The sequence below is a fragment of the Parasteatoda tepidariorum genome, chromosome 4 (genome assembly GCF_043381705.1).
Source record: "Parasteatoda tepidariorum isolate YZ-2023 chromosome 4, CAS_Ptep_4.0, whole genome shotgun sequence".
Taxonomy (NCBI): domain Eukaryota; kingdom Metazoa; phylum Arthropoda; class Arachnida; order Araneae; family Theridiidae; genus Parasteatoda; species Parasteatoda tepidariorum.
The window spans coordinates 35,878,066-35,897,645 of NC_092207.1; the positions used below are offsets into that span (position 1 = coordinate 35,878,066).

General features: G+C 30.0%; 2 protein-coding genes across 4 annotated transcripts in view; both read right to left on the bottom strand.

Moving 5' to 3' along the window:
* The window catches only part of LOC107440657 (cytochrome P450 3A16), a 15,392-nt gene extending 6,440 nt beyond the window's left edge, over positions 1–8,952 (bottom strand). Inside the window, exons 1-4 of one of the 3 annotated variants that reach the window (XM_043049463.2) lie at positions 8,648–8,952; positions 4,706–4,994; positions 2,980–3,159; positions 525–686 (exon numbers count right to left, since the gene is read on the bottom strand). In XM_043049463.2, the coding sequence (XP_042905397.1) occupies positions 525–686; positions 2,980–3,159; positions 4,706–4,987 (624 nt within the window). In that variant the 5' untranslated portion in view covers positions 4,988–4,994; positions 8,648–8,952. Of the gene's footprint in view, positions 1–524; positions 687–2,979; positions 3,160–4,705; positions 5,008–8,647 lie in introns of all 3 variants that reach the window. The other 2 variants (XM_043049464.2, XM_043049465.2) reach the window with 2 other exon arrangements.
* A 2,124-nt stretch (positions 8,953–11,076) lies between these two features.
* Positions 11,077–19,580, bottom strand: part of LOC110282868 (cytochrome P450 3A19-like) — a 9,654-nt gene continuing 1,150 nt past the window's right edge. Inside the window, exons 2-3 of the mRNA XM_071180305.1 lie at positions 13,675–13,866; positions 11,077–12,023 (exon numbers count right to left, since the gene is read on the bottom strand). Coding sequence (XP_071036406.1) covers positions 11,578–12,023; positions 13,675–13,866 — 638 coding nt within the window. The 3' untranslated portion in view covers positions 11,077–11,577. The remainder of the gene's footprint in view (positions 12,024–13,674; positions 13,867–19,580) is intronic.

Consider the following 19,580-nt stretch of genomic DNA (forward strand, 5'->3'; position numbering starts at 1 on the left):
TTTTAGGGCATGAATCTGAATTGAACAACCTGATAATGCTCACTCTGGTTATTGTTTCCGTTTTTAAAAGCGCTATATGTTGAGCCACCTCATGTGACATTTGCCATGTGACATTTTTAGCAGCAATCATTGGTCGATTTTCTAATGTTGCCATTCGGGGAGTTGTAATGAGGCTTTTTTTTGGTGACGTGTAAGAGAAATATATATATAGATATAGATTAATTATTTCGAATCAGATGATTAAACTGATAGTTTTAAATTATTGGATTTGTTCTGTTGATCTGATTGATTAATAAATTATATCCAGTAATTTAATGATTGTTTCGATTTACAAATTAATATCCAGTAATTCAATACCCAAACTATAAATATTCTACCGCAACAAGACGGCTAAATTATGGTACATTTCTATTAGTTAAAATAACGGTTAGGTAGAATGTGTGTCTCTCACGTTGAAGTGAACGCACTGAAGGTCAATCGTCTTCTTACAGAGGATGGACAATATATATTTTTTTTAAACTTACAGCTTGTAGAATATCATCTTTTGGATTCTCTTGAATATTTTTCTTCACGGCAAGAGCACATGCAGATATCACATCCAATGTTAATCCTTGCCCTAGCTCATGGATGTTGATTATTTCCTTGTTATTTGCTTTTTTCATTACTAAATCAACAAACAAATCAACCTAGAGGTAAAAAAAAAATATTTATATTTGGTAAACCAAAATAGGAGAAATATTACTTCTGAAATATAGTAGGTTTGCAAACCCTGTATTTTTTATATTGAAACACTTTTTTTTGATGACCGCGAAAATGTAACATTGTCTAAATTTGTTGAGCGCTATGTTGAGCGCTATGTAACATTTCATAAATCCGATAAGCACCAGATTTTAACAGTGTATTAATCTGGTGCTCATCAGACCAAGTAAAATACACATGCTGTTTCTGTTCATCAGCTATCTGCAAGTAAAACTGAAGAGAAATCACACGTGTTAACATTTTCATTCTGAAAAGTAAATTTTAGTTGTTGCAAGATCTTATTGCCAATGCTATCTCTTGTTAACACGCATAGAAAAAAAATTAAATCCTTTATGTTAATGAACTAAAAGCTGGTAAACTTAATGCTTAATTTTACTCTCTATTATAGTGTATTTTTTTAATTGGCTGTTAAAGAAGATTTTTCAGTGGGTTGATAAAATAAGTACCAAACATGCTTGGGAATTGAGTACTGGGGGTTCCTGGTTCGACTGACCACCGAACCTCCAGCACTCCTGAGTCCAAGGTCAAGAGAATTGAGAGGGCACAGTAGGCCTTAGTCCTCTTTCGGCTGTCTCACCACTGAGTTTATTTTTAGTTTTAAAGAAGATTTGACGTCTGTTCTACCAAAGTAAACGATTTTCAACGACTTTGTTGAAAAGGTAAGAAAAAAATGTTTAAAATATAAATAAGAAGGATAAAAAACAAACAAAAACTCGAATAATACAAATCTCTTTAGATAGTTTTGTTTACTGATACAAAGTAAATTCATTTAACAAGTTCAGGTCAGATTTTTATCAACAAATAAATATTTGATATTTCTTTGGACAGCCTATACCATTTATTTAGTCATTTTATTATTTTTAATTATTTATCTAGTTATTAACTTAACTTATTTTTAATAACTCTATGAGTTAAATCTCCTTTAAACTGGGTCAAATGAGTTGCATTTGGTGCAGCATAGTTGCATCCGGTTTTTTGCGCTATTAAACTACGCATTCAACTAAATCGCACAGCAGACAGAAACAGCTGGAATAGTTTAAAAAATTCATTTCCAATGTTTTACGTTCTGAAATTAATTAAACTAAGCAAGCCGTCAAATTTCGATGTGAAAAAGATTGACATAAAATACATTATATTTAACATTATAGAACAATGTTATAATCTCGTAAAAACATGTGTACATGAAGACTAATAAATCTAGAGTCTTAAGGCTGTTTTTCGAAGGATCTGTGGTAGCATGAAATGATGCTTTTTTGTGACTAATATGCTATTTTCATGACTAATGATAGCTTGCAACAGTTAACTCATGACCGTTAGTTAAGTTTAGCCTATCTGGGGTGCGGAGTAGACCTACCTCCTCGCGGTACACCCTGGAAACGTATCCTAATACGGCTAAGTGGTCTACAGCTTTCGGCATGTTCTCCAGCCAATGCTATAGTCGAAAATGACCTCCTAAATATCCCTAATGGTCCACGCCGTGAAGTTGTGGCACAGTTTCGACTTCTAACGGGCCACGACTGTCTGACTGAACACTTGCACCGCATCGGTATTCTAAATTCACCTGACTGTCCGCTCTGCAACTTGGCAGAGCCCATGAATAGGACCCACCTTCGCCGCTGTGCTGCATTGCATTCCGGCTCTGAATCGTCGCTTTATTGGCAAGCCAGAGAACTTTTAGGGCAATGACTTCGGTCATTCTGTTTAGTTTATTTATTCACCTGTTTTGTCTTTGCATTTGTTTTCTGTGTAATTTCTTGTTTATGCCCTGCCATTGGAAATAAAAAGTTTAGCCTATCTTTAGCCAGCATCTTCTTTGCTTATTCTAAAAATGGCGCAAACGTCAATACGAAGAAAAATCACAGTCTTGAGAAAATGGAAAACGCTTGTGGTCTAATTTTTTAATATTTAGAATATTACTCCAATGCTGCATTATCTGGGCATACAAAAATTTGAAAAAAATGGTGATAAGGTATCGTTTATGATAATTTCTATCTAGGTGGAAAAATGTCGCCAAATTGGCGATTTTTTAAAAAGTTGAACAACTTCTAAAATATTTTAGCTATTTGTCCATTCTGAAGCCCAGATATTTTTTTTACAGCAGGATGGCGTACACAGTTTACAATTATAGCCTTGCTTCAAGCGTAAGGGAATAAAACTGTCGCTTTTTTTGTATTTACCTTGGCGAAAGAGCTTCAAAAAACCTTGCTAAAGAATATTTACCTTCTTGGAAACGACATCTGTCATAAATTTGATTTTTCCCGAAGAGAATGCTGGAGTGAGGACATTTCGAACTTCCTTCCATCGTTTGTCTCGAAGTCCAATTAACATTTTAGGAAATGGATCCGTTTGCAACAGAAATGTGGGCTTGTTACTGAATACGCTGAAATCTTTTATTAAAACCTGTAAATAATTTAGATTATTTTTGAAGTATTTCTTATTTCTAAATTTCTATCAAAAGAGAAAAAAAAAGTAGATATGCTAACGTGTAGAAGTTGCCGATCAACAAGACATTTGGTTTACCAGTATAACTAAAATTTCAGGAAATGGTTCTGTTTTTATCAGAGATCTGGGCTTTTTACTAAATACACAGGAATCTTTTATTCAAAACCTGGAAATACAGTCACTGGGCAAATTATTGGACGAAGATTCTATGTAAAATCTTAATTATCAGGTGATACTATACAGCTTTATTGTTCTACGCGACAAAAACCGGTTTGCATTTGTTTACATTTGTACATCAATGGGTTGAATTAGACGATATATAATATAAATTTGACAATTGGATAAAATAGGCGATATATTATATAAAAATACTTTTATATTTAAACATACATGTAATGTTAATTCAAGAGATTTTTATATATACTTCCTATTTTTATTTATTTTTAACGTATTGTAACATAATGTTAACCAATTGATACACGATCCCAATCAAATGCAAACCGGTTTCAGTAGCGTAAAAACAATAAAGCTGTATAATTAAGATAATTAATTGATAGATTGATGATTAAGATTTTACATAGAATCTTATAGTGCGTTTAATAATTTGGCCAGAGATTGTAAGTTAGTTTATATTGAAAGTATTCTTTATTTCTAGATTTTAAACAAAAGCGGAAAAAAGTAGATCTGTTAATGTGTAAAAGTTGTAGATCAACAAGGTATTTGATTGACCAGTACCACTAACATTATAGGAAATGGATCTTCTGTTTTCATCAGAGATCCCGATTTGTTACTGAAAGCGCTGAAATCTTTGATAAAATCATGTCATTTACTTTGTTTCCATTTCAAGTAGTCAATAATTATACCAAAAAAGTAAATTTGTTAATGAGTAAAATTGTCGATCAACAAGGTATTCGACTTACAGCACCATTAACATTTAAAATTATGTTTTCGTTTTCACCAGAAATTTCAGCTTGATACTAGAGTTTCTCTTACTATGTTATCAGTTCCTTTTGTAAAATAGGAGGCTTGTTAGATATAAGAACTCTACTTATTAAATATGCTGATATCTGTGGTAAAAAATCTAATCTTTGATTAAATCTAATTAAAATCTTATCTTTGATTGAAATCTGATTGAAATCTAACCTTTGATTAAAACGCGATTAAAATTTAGTTTTTTTTAAATTAAAATCTAAAGCTACTTCCAATAACGTAGGCATGAATTATTGTTGCTGATTTGGATTAATGATCCAGGTCAGACTACAAGATAATCGCGCCGCTAACAAAACAACTAAATATTGTTTGTTTTCATTGTTATTATTGCTTTTGAAGAAATATTGTTTGATAAGCGAAATAATAATGGTAAAAACACTTCATTTATGTATTTTAAGGTCTCAGTGTACTACTTCAGGGATTTATAAATTCAAGAATTTTTAAATTCAAGGATTTATAAATTCAAGAATTCTAGGACTGAAAATTTTTTGTTTAATTAAAAAAAAATACTTACTTTCTTTAACATTTCCAAGTCCTTAATTACAACATAAATATCTTCTCCCATGAAATATCCAAACACGTCTCCATATTTTTTGAGCCAATCTTCTATGATATCATTTGGATTGGGTTCCTTCTGTAACTGGTACATATTCCCAGCTATGAAATCAGGTTTTGGTCCTGGTATTCCATATTTTTTTAAGCTTCGATGAATATTACGTCGACAGATGATCCATCGAGTTAAAATAATAGTAAAGCAAGCTAGGATAACTCCGAAAAACCCCAAGGCTACCTCCATGGCGAATCTGTAATAGACTTCTTTAATTAAATTAGCGTAATCTACTTTTTCAAAACACAATAAAATAGCTTTAGTCTAAAAGTTTCTTCTTAGTTCAAATTTGGCTTGATATTTGATCGGATTTTTTTTTCTGAGTCGGGATAATTACAAGTCCTCAATTTGGACATTGCAACCTACAGCTCCGGCAACGATGCAATCATTTAGTTTTTACATTGTGCGATTAGTAATGTCTAGTTTAAGGAGAAAAAAATATTTGATATGCTTTTATAGTATTCATAGTTTCATACTTTTACAGTATTCATACTTTTTAAATATATTTCTAAAATACTTGTCGAAAATGAAGTGAAAGAAAAAACAAGGCACATCGCAAATTAATATTTAAACAAAGAAAATAAAACGTTATCAAAATCTAGGAAATCTCTACAGTTGAAGGCGGAACTATATGCATCAAAATCTGTTTAAATGCCCGGGGAACCTGATTGGATTTGATTGGTTATTATTCGAAGCACATTCAGGTTTCACTGAACAATTTAAGCGTTTTGATATGTTCATCCTGCTTACCTCACAAGTAGTTCCACAGATTTTGTAAGCTCTTTTGTGTCTTTCTTGTTTAAGTGTTAACTGGCAAACTCTAAAGTATGCTCTTTTTTCGTAAAGAACACCCTAAATACTTATTTTTGGAATCTCTATCAAGAATGAAAACCCAAAAGTATTCATATTGGGGGTCTTGATTTGTCAGGTCAAAACCTGACATATCATGTTGCAGGAAGTTGGATGTAATAAACAGCAAAACAGGTTTGATTGCGGGAGTAAACAGAGAGGAGTTGAAAGACGATTATTAGAAAGTTCTTCAAATTTCAGCCTGCCTAATAATCACTGAAGAACTAGAGAGGATGTCTCCCCGAGTCATCACTGAGGATGCTTAAGAAACCAGAGAGGATTTGAATGATGATTATTTATTAATAACAACTGCAAGTTTCGCAGAGTAATCAAACAGTTTTTAGGTTCTTCATCGTCCGAGGTAATCACAAATTATTCCACAGATTTCGAGTGTGCTTTTGCTTTTTTCTCGTTCTGAATTAGTAAACCCTCTTGTGAAAACTTTTTTAAATTCAATTTTGTCATAGAATTGAGAAGTAGAGTGTACCGTAATATTTATTTTATAGAAACCGAGGAAGAAAACAAAAAAAAATTATGCACTTTGGGAACAGGCAATTATTTATAAAGCAATATTTCATTACACAACCTATTATTACAATGAAAATATTGTACACAATCTAGGTAAAAACAAAACCTCTGTCGAAATCTGACAGTAAAGGAAGACGTTAGTAATAAACGACAATACAGTCTTGAGTATGAAGAAGTGGAAAGTGGGAAGAAGTGGAAAGAGGTTGAAAGATGATAATCAGAAACACCTTTAAGTTTTAACCTAAAACAAAGAAAGACATGTTTTGATGTTTATTATATTTGCCGTCCTCTACTGCAATTGGTCAGACTTCGATACCATTTTTGTTTCTTTTTTCGTTAAATATTAAATTACGACCTCCAATGTGTTTGCGCTTTTGTTGGTAAGAGTTCGAAAAATATGTAATGAGTGGTTTTTGCGATACACCTTGTATATGGGTGATTCTCACGAAATATGACAATTCACTGTCCCTTGCTCCAAGATCTAATACTATAATAGATACTAAAAGAACTCTTTTTTAAAGAAATTAATAAATTGCATTGCTGTTAGCATTTTAAAATGACTTTGCACTAGCATTGACTGTTTTGTATAGTTAAAAAATTTAATTGAACTTCAAAATGTCATTTTCCTGGCATGTCCCAAACAATGTTTCCAATAATAACTAGCTTCAAAACTTCCCATGCATTTTTCAAAATCTAATTTTTTCTATCCTATCCTATGTAAGCACTTCTAGAATATACGCAGAGGGTATTATTTACAAAAACTTAGTTTAAAATAATTTTTTCTGTCAATATTTTGTTTATCCCAAGAAAATCTGTCGTGGCTACTTTTATTTAGTGGTTTATAACCAAAATAGATAGAACCAGCAAAGAATATCTTATATTAATAGATTGATTAGATACCCTCTTATATGAACATGTCTTATAGCATGAATAAAGAACCAATTTTCTGGTTCAAAATCTATTTCAAAAAATTTTTCAAGATGAGTAGATTTTTGTGTTGTCATTTTCCTGGCTTCTTGAAATCATTAATAACATGAACTATATAGATTTATCTGAGTTATTTTAAGAAATCCTGTTTTTTTTTGTAGAATGTAAACATCTTAGGTCAAAATATTAAATTAAAGTAAAGTTATATGCTATAAAATGGCGAATTTGTCATTATCCTGGCTGTCATTTTCCTGGCTTATGAATTCCAGGAAATTGAAGTGTTACCAGAAAATTTTTTAAGGTGCTAATACTGTAAAGGGGAAAAGCAAATATTAACCTAATACCAAGTTTATGTATGATTGTAATATGGTTGGATGTAATCAAAGTTATTTATTTATTTAATGATTGATTATTATATACAATTTTATTCTGTACGTATCAGCAACAAAAAAGAATTTGATTCTTTCTACAGTGGATAAAAGAATTAATTTAAGCAATTTGTGGTCCATCTAACATAAAGGCTTAAGTTGAGTTACTTACTACTAACTTAAAATGACTGCTTTTTAAACTTCTAAGCTAATATGTCACTTCCCTGGCATTCAAGATTTGGGGAATTTCTGTTTTATTTTTGTTCTCGAGCAAATGTCAATAAACTACATTGCTGTCTGTAAGATATTAATAAATGTAACTAAAGAAGTATACAAAAATTTTTTTAGATTATTTTGAAGATTTTAAATTCGAAGAAATTTCTTGACCCGAATTGTCATGTTTAAAAATAATCACCCATATATTCTGGGTGGGGATCATAGAACACCCTATGCAAGAATAAGCCTCGTAAATTTTAACAGCAGATTAAAATGCTTTGATATTTGTTACAGGGAATAAAAATAAATCAAGGAGAATAAACGGTATATGATAAGAAAAGATTCATATTACTGCGAGACGTATGTTAGGTTAGTGAGGAAGTTATTTCTATTTCCTAATCTCAATGTCATTGGTGCGTCTCACTCTTAAAAACACTAACATAAAAACTACATAGTTACATTAAATGAATAATTGAATAATTACAATAATGAATAATTACAATAAATGAATAAAATTTGAAAAAAATTAAAATAAATGAAAATGAGTAAAAACAAATAAATAAAAATAAATAAATACAAATAAATAATTAATAAAAAAAATAAATAATTAGAATAAGTAATAAATAAATGAATAAATAAAAAAATAAAAAAATAGATACAAGTAAGGGAAAAATAAATAAAAATAAATAAATACAAATAAATAAATAATAAATCAAAATAAATAACTAAATTGACATTTGAAATTTCAATAATATATTTTTTGCATGAAACTAAATAAATCTGAAAAAATATACAGAATATAATTTTATTAAAACAGTTCTTCCAACCTATTATTTATATGAAATATAATTTACATGTTACATTAAAATATATTTATATACTATTTAGAGAAAATATAATTTACATATTACATTAAAATAGATTTATATATTAATTAGAGGAAATATAATCTTATACTCACATAAATCAACTTTAGTATGTCGGTATTGCCTTATAGGTTTATCAAGTACTTGCCTTCATATTTTCCTATTTTTACATCACGAATTTATCTGCTTGCAAAACAAATATGAGATAAATACGCGCAGATAATAGGTTTAATGTCGTTAAATTATTTAAGAGGTTATCAAAAAATCCAGCAGAAATTATGCAACTCGTCTTTGAAATTTTTGAGGTCTCATCATAATAATTTCGAATAAATGCTTATTCATTAGCTAGAGTTAATAACTATTAATCATAAATTCATATTAATATTTATTAATCATATCAATCACTGATTAAAGCTTGTGACAAATTGTCAGATAAAGACAATTACTTACGCAATACCGTAATTTTAAAAAAAAAAACTACAATCAGCAACAACAAAAAACAAACAAACCTAGATAAGCTTTTATATAATGATTAGATTTTCATGCACTGAATCCAACTAGAACACAGCCAACCAAAGTCACCCTGTTGGTTAGTGGGTTTGGTATTCATCTGCCACTGCTTTGGTCGAGGTTCGATTCCCCATTCTAAATGCTGGAAGTGTAATCGGATAACACTTTCTCTGATAGTGTCTTAGTAGTTTGGAATCTACTCTAATGTAATGTCCAGGGTGATTTCAAAGCCGGAAAATTTCAAGCATAGTCGGACAGACGAGGAACGTTGTTCAGGTGACTAATACCACATAAAAGTGGTAATGTAGTATGCACATGCGCTAGTTTCTTTTTAACGATTGATGAGGATGATTCTTCCAAATGATTCCGTAAGAAAGGATTCCAAAATGACGATTCTTCGAATCCTCATTTTGGAATCCTTCAGTTGAATAGTATTTAACCGCTTCCCTGATTATTCCGAGTTAACTCGGGTATGATTCGTTGTTGTAGTTCATTTACGTCGCACTAGAGCTGCACAATGGGCTATTGGCGACGGTCTGAAAAACATCCGTGAGGATGATCCGAAGACATGCCATCACAATTTTGATCCTTTGCAGAGGGGATGGCACCTTCGCTTCGGTAGTCCGACGACCTGCACGTGAACTCGAGCACTTTACGATAGAACAGTGTAACGAGGACCAATACCACGCAACTTCAGTCCCTACGCAGACTAATCAAAGTGTTCACCCAACCGCTTACTGACCGCAGCCAGTGATGCTTGATTTCCGTGTTCTAATGGGAATCGTGTCTTTAGGATCAGTCCACTGCGGGACTGATTGTCTATCTAAAAGTATAACTGGACTTACCTTTATTGTTTTTAATTGATAATTTTTGAGAAAAGATATAAGAAATGTAAGAAATTCGATTGGAGTAACTTTCAGGACAGTTTCATGATACATAAGTATAAATCTAATTATTTTTTGTCTAGTTCTTATTATTGAGTCTGTTTTATGACCAAAATGTGAAGAAACATAAAATATGTAAAAAAATCCTAAAAATTAAAATGCATAATTTTTTATGCAATAATTTAAAATATCTAAGAAAGTCAATTAAGTTTAATTAATACATTTTTTTTAAATAGTTTTTTTTTTTGTATTTATTAGTTTATTTACTTCTCAGATACATATTTCTAAGATAAATTAGTTTCTCTGTCATTATTTAAAGTTCGGATTTCAAGAGGGTATGCTCTGCATATTTATTCATAGCTAGGGTTTTATCACATTGACTCACTGCCGCCCGCCAACTCCTGGCTCCCTAATGCATTTTCGTTATCAACGAGATTGACGGTAATTGAAACATTTGCCATTTTAAACTCAGGTAAATTTCTTCCAGAAGCATACTATTCTGAATTTTAAAAAAATGAAGCAATGTTTTGAGTCTTGAAGCTTTTAAACAATAGTTTTATTATTTTTCTTGTGGAAAAAAACTTTGAAAAACAATGCTAATTAAAGTTTTAAGAATGCAGCTGTTGCAAAAATAAAAGTTTTATTTGCGATTAATGAACTTAACATGAGAGGTTTTTAGAATACTTCTTTTGATTTTAATTATATTAAGTGTTACAATTTCAAGAGATGAGCTGACTTGTTCCTAATTTTTGTAAAATCATTGATAAAATATATAAAAAAATTTAGCATGATATATTTAAAAAAAAAAAACGCTGATTGAATTTTTTTTATTGGCTTAGTAAGCCCTTTTTAAATGTAGTTTTTTTTTAAAATAATGTGGAACACTAATATAAATGGTGTTTCATAATCACCACGAATAAACTATATTTTTTTAGAAACTTGTGAACTACTAATTCACAAAAATACGTACTTATAGGGCTTCGTAAACTAATATTTAAAGAGTATAAATGAAGTTGTTATCTAAATATGACGTTTGATAAATATCAGAAAATGTTGCGTTAAAAACCACACCCTCTGACAAAGAAAGTAAAGCACATTCATTTAACTTTCTTTTAAAAAAAATAATAATACTTTCTCAAATAAAATTTATTATTTTTCAAACTTCACTTTAAATACCATTTTATTTTCCATAATATTTTCGAAAACACTTTCAACCTCCTCTATGAAGAAAAGGTTTTGACGACAATAAATCTATTTTTGTTGTGATTGGTCTTCATAGTCATTCGTCAAAGTTTTATGAGGAATGAGGAAATGATATTTTCTCATATTTATATCAGTTTGCGTAAGTTCTTATGACGTTACTTCAAGCAATGATTCTAAATTGGTAGGTGAAAACAGAACAAAATCGGGAAAAATCGTTCCAAAAAACAAGAATCGTAAGTCTTGCAATCGTGTATTTTATATCTGTTGTAACTCTTTCACTAAATAATGACTCTTGCGTCAAAATTTTACAACACTTAAACTCCCTAGAAAAACAAATAATATAAAAATTTCATTCAATTAAGTTTGAGAATAGCTTGTAGCCATATGTTTTTTAATTTCATCGCTTTTTAAAATAAGCATTTCAGTTTTTAATTTCTTGGATCAGCTTTCAGCCAAAACCCATTCTTTGGCGACGTAACCACAGTAATACAATGCAAAGAGAGGGGATTTTCAGTTTTCTCACAGACTTGCAACTTCACATTTTTCAAGAGTTTGAAAATCGCCATTTTTGCTTCCAGCTGAGCAAAACGAGCACCAACGCAATTTCTGGGGCCAGTTCCGAATGTTTGGAAGGCCATGCTTTTTATTGATCCTTTGTTCTCCATAGAAAAGCGATCTGTATCAAATTTGTAAGGATCGGGCCAAATTTCTGGATCATGTTGGATGTCCCATACTGGAACTAAAATGTTCGATCTTTTTGGAATCGTGTAGGATCCTGTGTCGTAATCTCGATCGCAAACTCTGGTTGTAAGACCTGTTAAAGGTGGGTACATTCGAAGAGATTCATTGAGTACTTGGTCCAAGTACTGGAGTCCTGTAAAATGAAATAAAATCGTCACTCACATTTTAAAATTAAAAAAAAAAAGCAAAGGCTCGAGACGCGATTTTTTTTTGTTATCAGTAACAGTATTTTAGGTCGAAATAGTGGGGCCAAAGTATCAGTATAGAGTAGAGTATCAGTATAAGCCTGGTATAAGCCTGGTAGAGTATCAGTGTAAACTTGAGTGTAATACTTTTTTTCGCAGACAAAAGGAATTTTATTTTACATAGATAAAGCTTACTTCAATTGAAAAACGTGTCAGATCTTGTTAAAAAAAATAATTTTTACAAGAATTGTAAAAATATTGTATCAGGTAAGGTAATTATGATAATTATTTTGTTTTATAACTGGAAATTTTATGACAGGATTCGAACCTGGATCACTTATTGGGAGGCGAATACTTTATCCTTACAGCTATAGCGGCTCGAGGTAAGGTAATTAAAAACAAATGTCTATGGGAAAAATAACCATGTAAAATCTGGATAAAAAAAAAGGAAGTTAAGTACTCTCAGACAAGATTAATTTTGACCAAAATGGAGATAGAGATCGATTCCACAATTTCGATGCCAACGGCATGATCTAAATAAGTACTATAAGAAGAATTGTTTTATTCTGAGAAACATATAAGTCTAACAGATAATTTTTTGTTCTCATATTTATATATTTTACGTGTCAACATAGCTGTAAAATTTCCAAAATATATTTTTTCGTGATTTTTTATATTTCGTTAATATGTTTATGTGAGAATATTGTTCCAAAAGTAATAGTTGAGCACAGCGCTTTTGCATTGACGAATGACAAAATGTATTTGATAAAAGCTTTCATGTTATTCTTAATTAGCGCGTTTTCTCAAAACATAGTTAACATAAATGTACAGTGCGCAAAGTTCAGAAACCACCACCAATAATAAACTTCTGATTTAATGATCAGATTTTCCCATTCTAGGACTCAAACTTAATGGTTCATGGGGTTTACATCAAATATGCTAATAAGGTAAGAATTCCTTACCCTCATTTTGGATTCCTTACTCTCAAAATTTAGTGGGTAGCCGCATTTAGGAAAATATGGTCCCGATAATTTGATCAGGAGTGCGGTTTAAAGTTTGGGCCTCTTATCGTTAATTTTTGCTTATTTCACTTTATCTCGATAACTTAGGGAATAGAAAATATTTTGCACACAATTATGAAATTCGTTTATCCAAAGATAATTAATTACACGCAAAAAAATTTTTTTTTTCATAATTATATACATATTTTTCAATATTAGTCTAAAAATTTTGAATTGAATGAAATACAATTTTTAACATCATACTAATGAATGCAATTTTAAATGACAGTATACAAAATTTGAGCAAAATTGATTGAATAGTTTCTGAGAAATCAAATTTCAAAATACATTACTTTCTTAAAATTTGGCATTTTAAGTACACAATATTTATTTTAAATTTAGTAATTTTCAAGTTCATTACTTCTCTATTACTTTTCGTTTCTTTTACTAGTCATTATTTAAAATTTTATGTTGACCCCCATTCGCCGTTTTTCCGTATCTGTCTTTCACAATGAATAATACCATGGGACACGATCAAACAAGGTTATACTCTTTTTATAAAAATTATTCAGCAATATTATTTAAAAAACAAGAGCACCTTGTACAGTGGAGTAATCTGAATCCTTTTCCTGTTGAATTTCTTCGTAAAGACGATTTTGTACTTCGGGATGTGTTGCTAACAGATGACATGTGAACGCCAAAGCAGTAGACGTTGTTTCATAACCTGCTATGAATACTACGAACGCTTGGGCCACAACCTCCTCTTCCGTTAGCTTTGTTCCACTTCCAGCTATAAATTGGATCAATAATTATTATAAATTAATTCAACTAAAGTTGTACATCAATTTCCAAATTATTTATATATTGTGTTTTTTGTGTGGAAAGACCAGATTTTCTGTAAGTGATGTAATGAATCGTATTTGATTCACAGAACTTGCTTACAGATCTTGACAGAATTCATCTTGTAGAAATCTGGCAGAATTTGCATACAATCTATCAGAATGATTGTAAGCAAATAGAATGGGTATATGTATCCTGAGAAACATAAATTAGAGAAATATTGTTTCCTAATCGGGCAATTTAACGAGAGCGATTGCTCCAAACAGTTCAAAAACAGTGAAGCAGAAGAATGTTCATGTTTCAAAAGATCAAGCTTGCCAAAAGTTGTCAGAGTTTGTTTAGGATGTTCGATTCTTCATTACCATGCTCTTTTGACATCATGTTCTCAATTTTAGTAATGTAGAAAATTAGAAACTTTTCGGTTAAGACAAAATTTCACGATGTCAAAAAGTTTTTAATTGAAAACTATTGAGAATATGGAAATTTCAAGCTGCCTAAAAAAGGGAGAAAGGTTGTTATTATAAATCAATGATACAGTAATTTATTACGTATAATCAAAATTTAAGTGTTTTACATAACAATTTTCTTTCAAAATTGCAAACAAGCTTAAGGAACAATTCAATGTCCTGATTTTAAGAAATCTTAAGCGAAATGCATTAAAATGTTATTCCTGCAAATAAAATGTAAGCTTTTTTTAAATAATCATAAATTGCAAAGTCTAAAAAAATCGTCTCTACAAATTTATTTCAAATGTATCTTGAGTTAATACTAACGAATCAAAATTAAGTCAATATATAGTTTAAATGTGTAATTTTCTGTTCCAAAAGCCAATTCAAAACATAGTTTAAAAAAATAAAGATCAAACCTTTACGATATGATAAGATCACAGTTTGCTGAATAAGGACTAATTTACAGAATCACAAACATATTTAAAATATAGATGCTTTACGGTGCAGCAAGGTATGTCTTCATGGTCAGGTATAATATGTTGCTTTAGAAGGAGCTATGTTCCCCAATGTGGGATATTGAAGCAGTGTTTTCTCAAGAAAAATAATTGACATTTAATATCTTTAGCCGAGTTTCCTCCTTGTATTTATGAAAGTAATATCCGTTTATCATATCTAAAAATAGAAATTTGCATTGATTAAATTATACACTATAGATAAATCGTATTTACTTAAAGGATGACCTTCGAGGAGAAATATGATAATTTTCATATCTTGTTAATGATTATGCAAAAAAGTAGCAGTTTATTTCGATGAAGAATGAAATAAAGATTAAAAAAAAAATAGACCTCCTCAAATCTGTTTACCTCGTAGTTTCTTTATATCGTTAGAAACGCGTCTAATCGTAAGTGATTGCGCAGCCACTGGTTTAAAAATTGATCTTAACGTTACATTTTGATTTGCGATGAAAAAGATTTAGAAACATGAAATTATGAAGGTATGTTGAAAACTGTACAGAATATAAGTTGAAAATTCAAATATTAGCTTGAGAAATATTAACTGTTAAATTTGTAGTAAAAAATAACATGCGGGTCACTATGCACGCACCCCGTATAGAGACCGTTTCTCATTTGAACTATTTTCCTGATATAAGTTTCGTTAACGAATAAAATTATCCCCATTAATTATTTTTTTATACAGTCTCACAATTTGTTTTCTTAACTGTAATTTTTTTTTTCAAATACATATTTTTCTAATAATGGTAATCATTTATTTAATATATTTATTAAAAAATATTCTTACATAACAATTATATATTTAATTAAAAAAAATTTCCTTGGTTTTACAAAATATCGATTTTTAAGTGGAAAAAATCAATGACTAATAAGAAGCAATCACGGGGTTTGGTAAGCAGAGCGAGCAGGGAATGCTCGCAATGTTGTATAGGCAATGTTAGAATCTTAATCTACTTTGTGTGCAAAAGTGTCTTTTTTTTAAAAATTAAAAAATAAATAAAAAAGAGAGTGAGAGATTTGATGTTGTCAGATATAAATTTTAGCATTTATCGAGTAATTTTTAAAAATATGAAATTAAATACTCAAGAGAGATGAAAGCCTTTCCAATATGAATTGAGGTTATCATTATATATTGTTAACACGTAAAATTACTTCTCATTTATTAATTTCTATTATGTAATTCAGATACAGTTGACTACTTTTCAAATCCAAGTAATCGTCGATTTTGTTAAGATTAACATCTTAAGAAGAAGTGCTTTTGTAAAATGATGATACTAATAATATATTTTATAAACAAAATATTTATTTTGTTTTATTCATGATTTATTTTTGAAAAATATCTATTTTCAAAGGGGGGGGGGAATAGAGGAATGAAGGGAATTACTGGGTATGGTGAGTGAAGCAAACTGAGGATGGAGCCTCTTAGTTTTTATAAGAAAATAAAAAAATAAGAAAAGAAATTCAAAGCTTACAGCAGTATAATTTTGCTATAATTTGAGACATGTAGGCTCAGGGGATTCGCCTTCCAACGAAATGAGCCGAGATACGAATTCCGCATCCGGTTTGTACCGACCACAGTGCTGACGAAAAATATCCTCAGGGGTAGAAGCATCATAGGTTATACTCCCCTTGCCGTTAGGCTAACCGTGAAAGGTTTTCGTGGTTTTCCTCTCCGTATAACGCAAATGTGGATTAGTTTCGTCAAAAAGTTCTCCAAGAAGGTAAAATTTCCCCTAATACTTGATCCAGGAGTTCCCTTGTCTTCTAGATTGGGTTTAAAATTACAAAGCTACGAAATTGAACATTAGTAGTCGTGAACCCAAAAATTTAGATCGGCGGTTCAACGATGGTTATAAAATAATTATATTGCTACAAAAAAATAGGTGGGTGTTTCAAGTTTTTTTCCATTACTGTACATGCCATCAGATCTTTAATCAACCAATAATTAAAAATATAGAAAAACATTTAAAACATATAAATTTAAAAGCAAAAATATTTTTACTTACTTCATTCCATAAGGCTGACTTTTTAAAGGAAAGATTTTTTTCTCCAACTTACTATACGATATCAACCAATATAACTTGCTTTATTAAAACACATCTCAATAGTGTGGTTAAATTTAATCATCTCTTAACACAGGATGCGCCAATTTCGAATCTGTTTGTTAAGGCCGCTACTTGTAATAATATTAATAATTTTTCACTCTCCGTTCTAGTTTAAAGTGCAAATTTTTTTCTTCGTGTGTATTCGATATTTTTTCTTTCTTTTATTTATCTTTCTGTTACTATTTTCCATTCTAGTTTAAAGTGCACATTCTGTTCCATTTCCGCGAGTGATAGTTGGATACTTTTTTTTTCTTTATTTATTTTTGACTTTCATAATACGATGTCCGCCATTTATTAAAATCACGTCCGTTCTGAGAACATTTGATTTTGAAAAATGGCTGATTTTTTAATCGGGAATGTCTACACTTCGAAAAAAATTTAAAAGTAAAAATTTCCAAATAAATTTAAAACTAAATTATTACTACATTGATATTTTATTTTTAGTGAATCTACATTTGGCATTTTAATTAAATATGAGTGCATTTTTTTATATTTACTGAAGAGTTTTAAAAATATTTGTATATTTGTTTGATAAACAAAAAAGAAAAAAAAATTAAAGATTTGACATGGTTTGACAGTTAATAAATTTTTTAATAATTTTCAATGTTAAATAATTTTTTTTGTAATTTTCAATGTTTCTTTTTCATTTTCAAATATAAAGTATTTTTGTGACATCTATTGAAGATAAATTTACTCCTTTCAATGAGTGATGATTATTGACTTTGAATGATGATAGGCATAGATGATAGATAATATAGACATTTTTTATTTGGATTTCCTTTATATTCTCTGTTTTATGCCATTTTATATCCCGACCTTTAATTTACCTAAGAAGTATAACCCTAACCTATAACTTTGTTTTGTTCTTTTGTTTGTGGGTGCAAAATGATATTTTTTATTTACATCCATTCAAAACATAGGACACTAGATAGAAAAAGCAGAGTTTTAAAAACATATGCTATAAAAATTTGATTCTACGTAGCGGTGATTCTGATTTTATAAAAGGATAGTTTTAGCATGCTTCGATATTGTATTGATTTCGTCCTTGAAGACATGATTTTCAAAAGTGGTGGGTGGCAAACATCTTATGAGGCCACTTAGCCTCTGGCAGCTTCGGACATAATATTTCAGCCGAGAGGGCTAATTTGACAATCTCATGAGCAGCTGAGAGCAGATTCGAATCTCAGCTTTGACACCACAATGTTTCTCTTTCTTCCATCAAGACATCCGGTGTACTGCACTTCTCAACTGGTGACCCTGGACTATTGTTCTCATTCTCTCAACTCTCACGATAGATGGCTTTATTAGATAAACTAAATAAATCACATTCCATAGTTCATTTACATAATATAACTTAACTCCAATTTCTATTACCTAATGAAAAGGCTAATTTCAATGTTTAGTTAAATTTCCTTTTTACGGTTATGGTACCATTCTAGTAAAAATGCTTACAAAACTGTATAATTTTGTATTCATGGTTTTTTCAAAAGGTTTACAAACCGAAAAGAAATGTATCTAACCATGAACTTAACAGTTAAGTGAATGGATAGACTGCAGCCGGGCGAACAAAAGCTCTGTAAAAATATTTCTTGCTCAACTAATTCTTCATTCAATATTTTACCTTTTTTCATAGCATTCTAAAACACTACATACATTTTTTTTGCATAGTTATATACTTTTATGATCTGTATATATATTTATAACTTTAATAATGTGTAATTTATAATAATAATGCTGATAATAACTTTAAGCTAATTTTAAATAAAATTTTGTTATTCACTTTTATTTTTATAAAATTCTTTAATATATTTATTACCTCTCAAAAAGTGCATGGATTTGTTACTTAAGGAATTTTCATGAGGGGAGGAAGGAATTTTTATGACGGGAGGAAGGAATTTTTATGAGGGGAGGAAAAGGAATTTTATGAGGGCAGGAAGGAATTTTTATAAGGGGAGGAAGGAATTTTTATGAGGTAAGGGAAGGAATTTTTATATTTTTTTATGAGGGATTTCTCACTCAAGGAATTTTAATGAGGGGAGGAAGGAATTTGTATGAGGGGAGGATGGAATTTATATGAGCAGAGAAAGGAATTTTTATGTCAAAATTCAATCTTGCGAGCCTTGAAGAATTTTTCACACAGTCTGAATTCGAATAGAAAAAAAAAATTAACTATATTAACTTTTTGAATAGGAAAACCTCAATACCCAAATCAAGACTACCCAACCAATTTCGTCATAAGAGCTACTTTTTTGACAAAAGAATTTGAAGAAAAAAGATGCTTATTTCAATTTGTTGTTCTACTTGAATGTTTTCAAAGCGCAATTTAATACATTTTTCGATTTAGTTTTTAAATTATAAAAGCTGTCATGACAAGAGTAGCTTGTATATCAAAAATATTTTTAAATATTGCTTTAATCTAGACAAATCACTAACGGATTTATAATATTTTTGCACGTGGTATAATCATCACACTAATATATCACACTAAATGCATTTTCATCAAAAAAATCTTTTTTATATATATATATATATATATATATATATATTAGGCATTCCAACGAGTTTAAGCGTTTTTTACTATATATATATATATCTGCA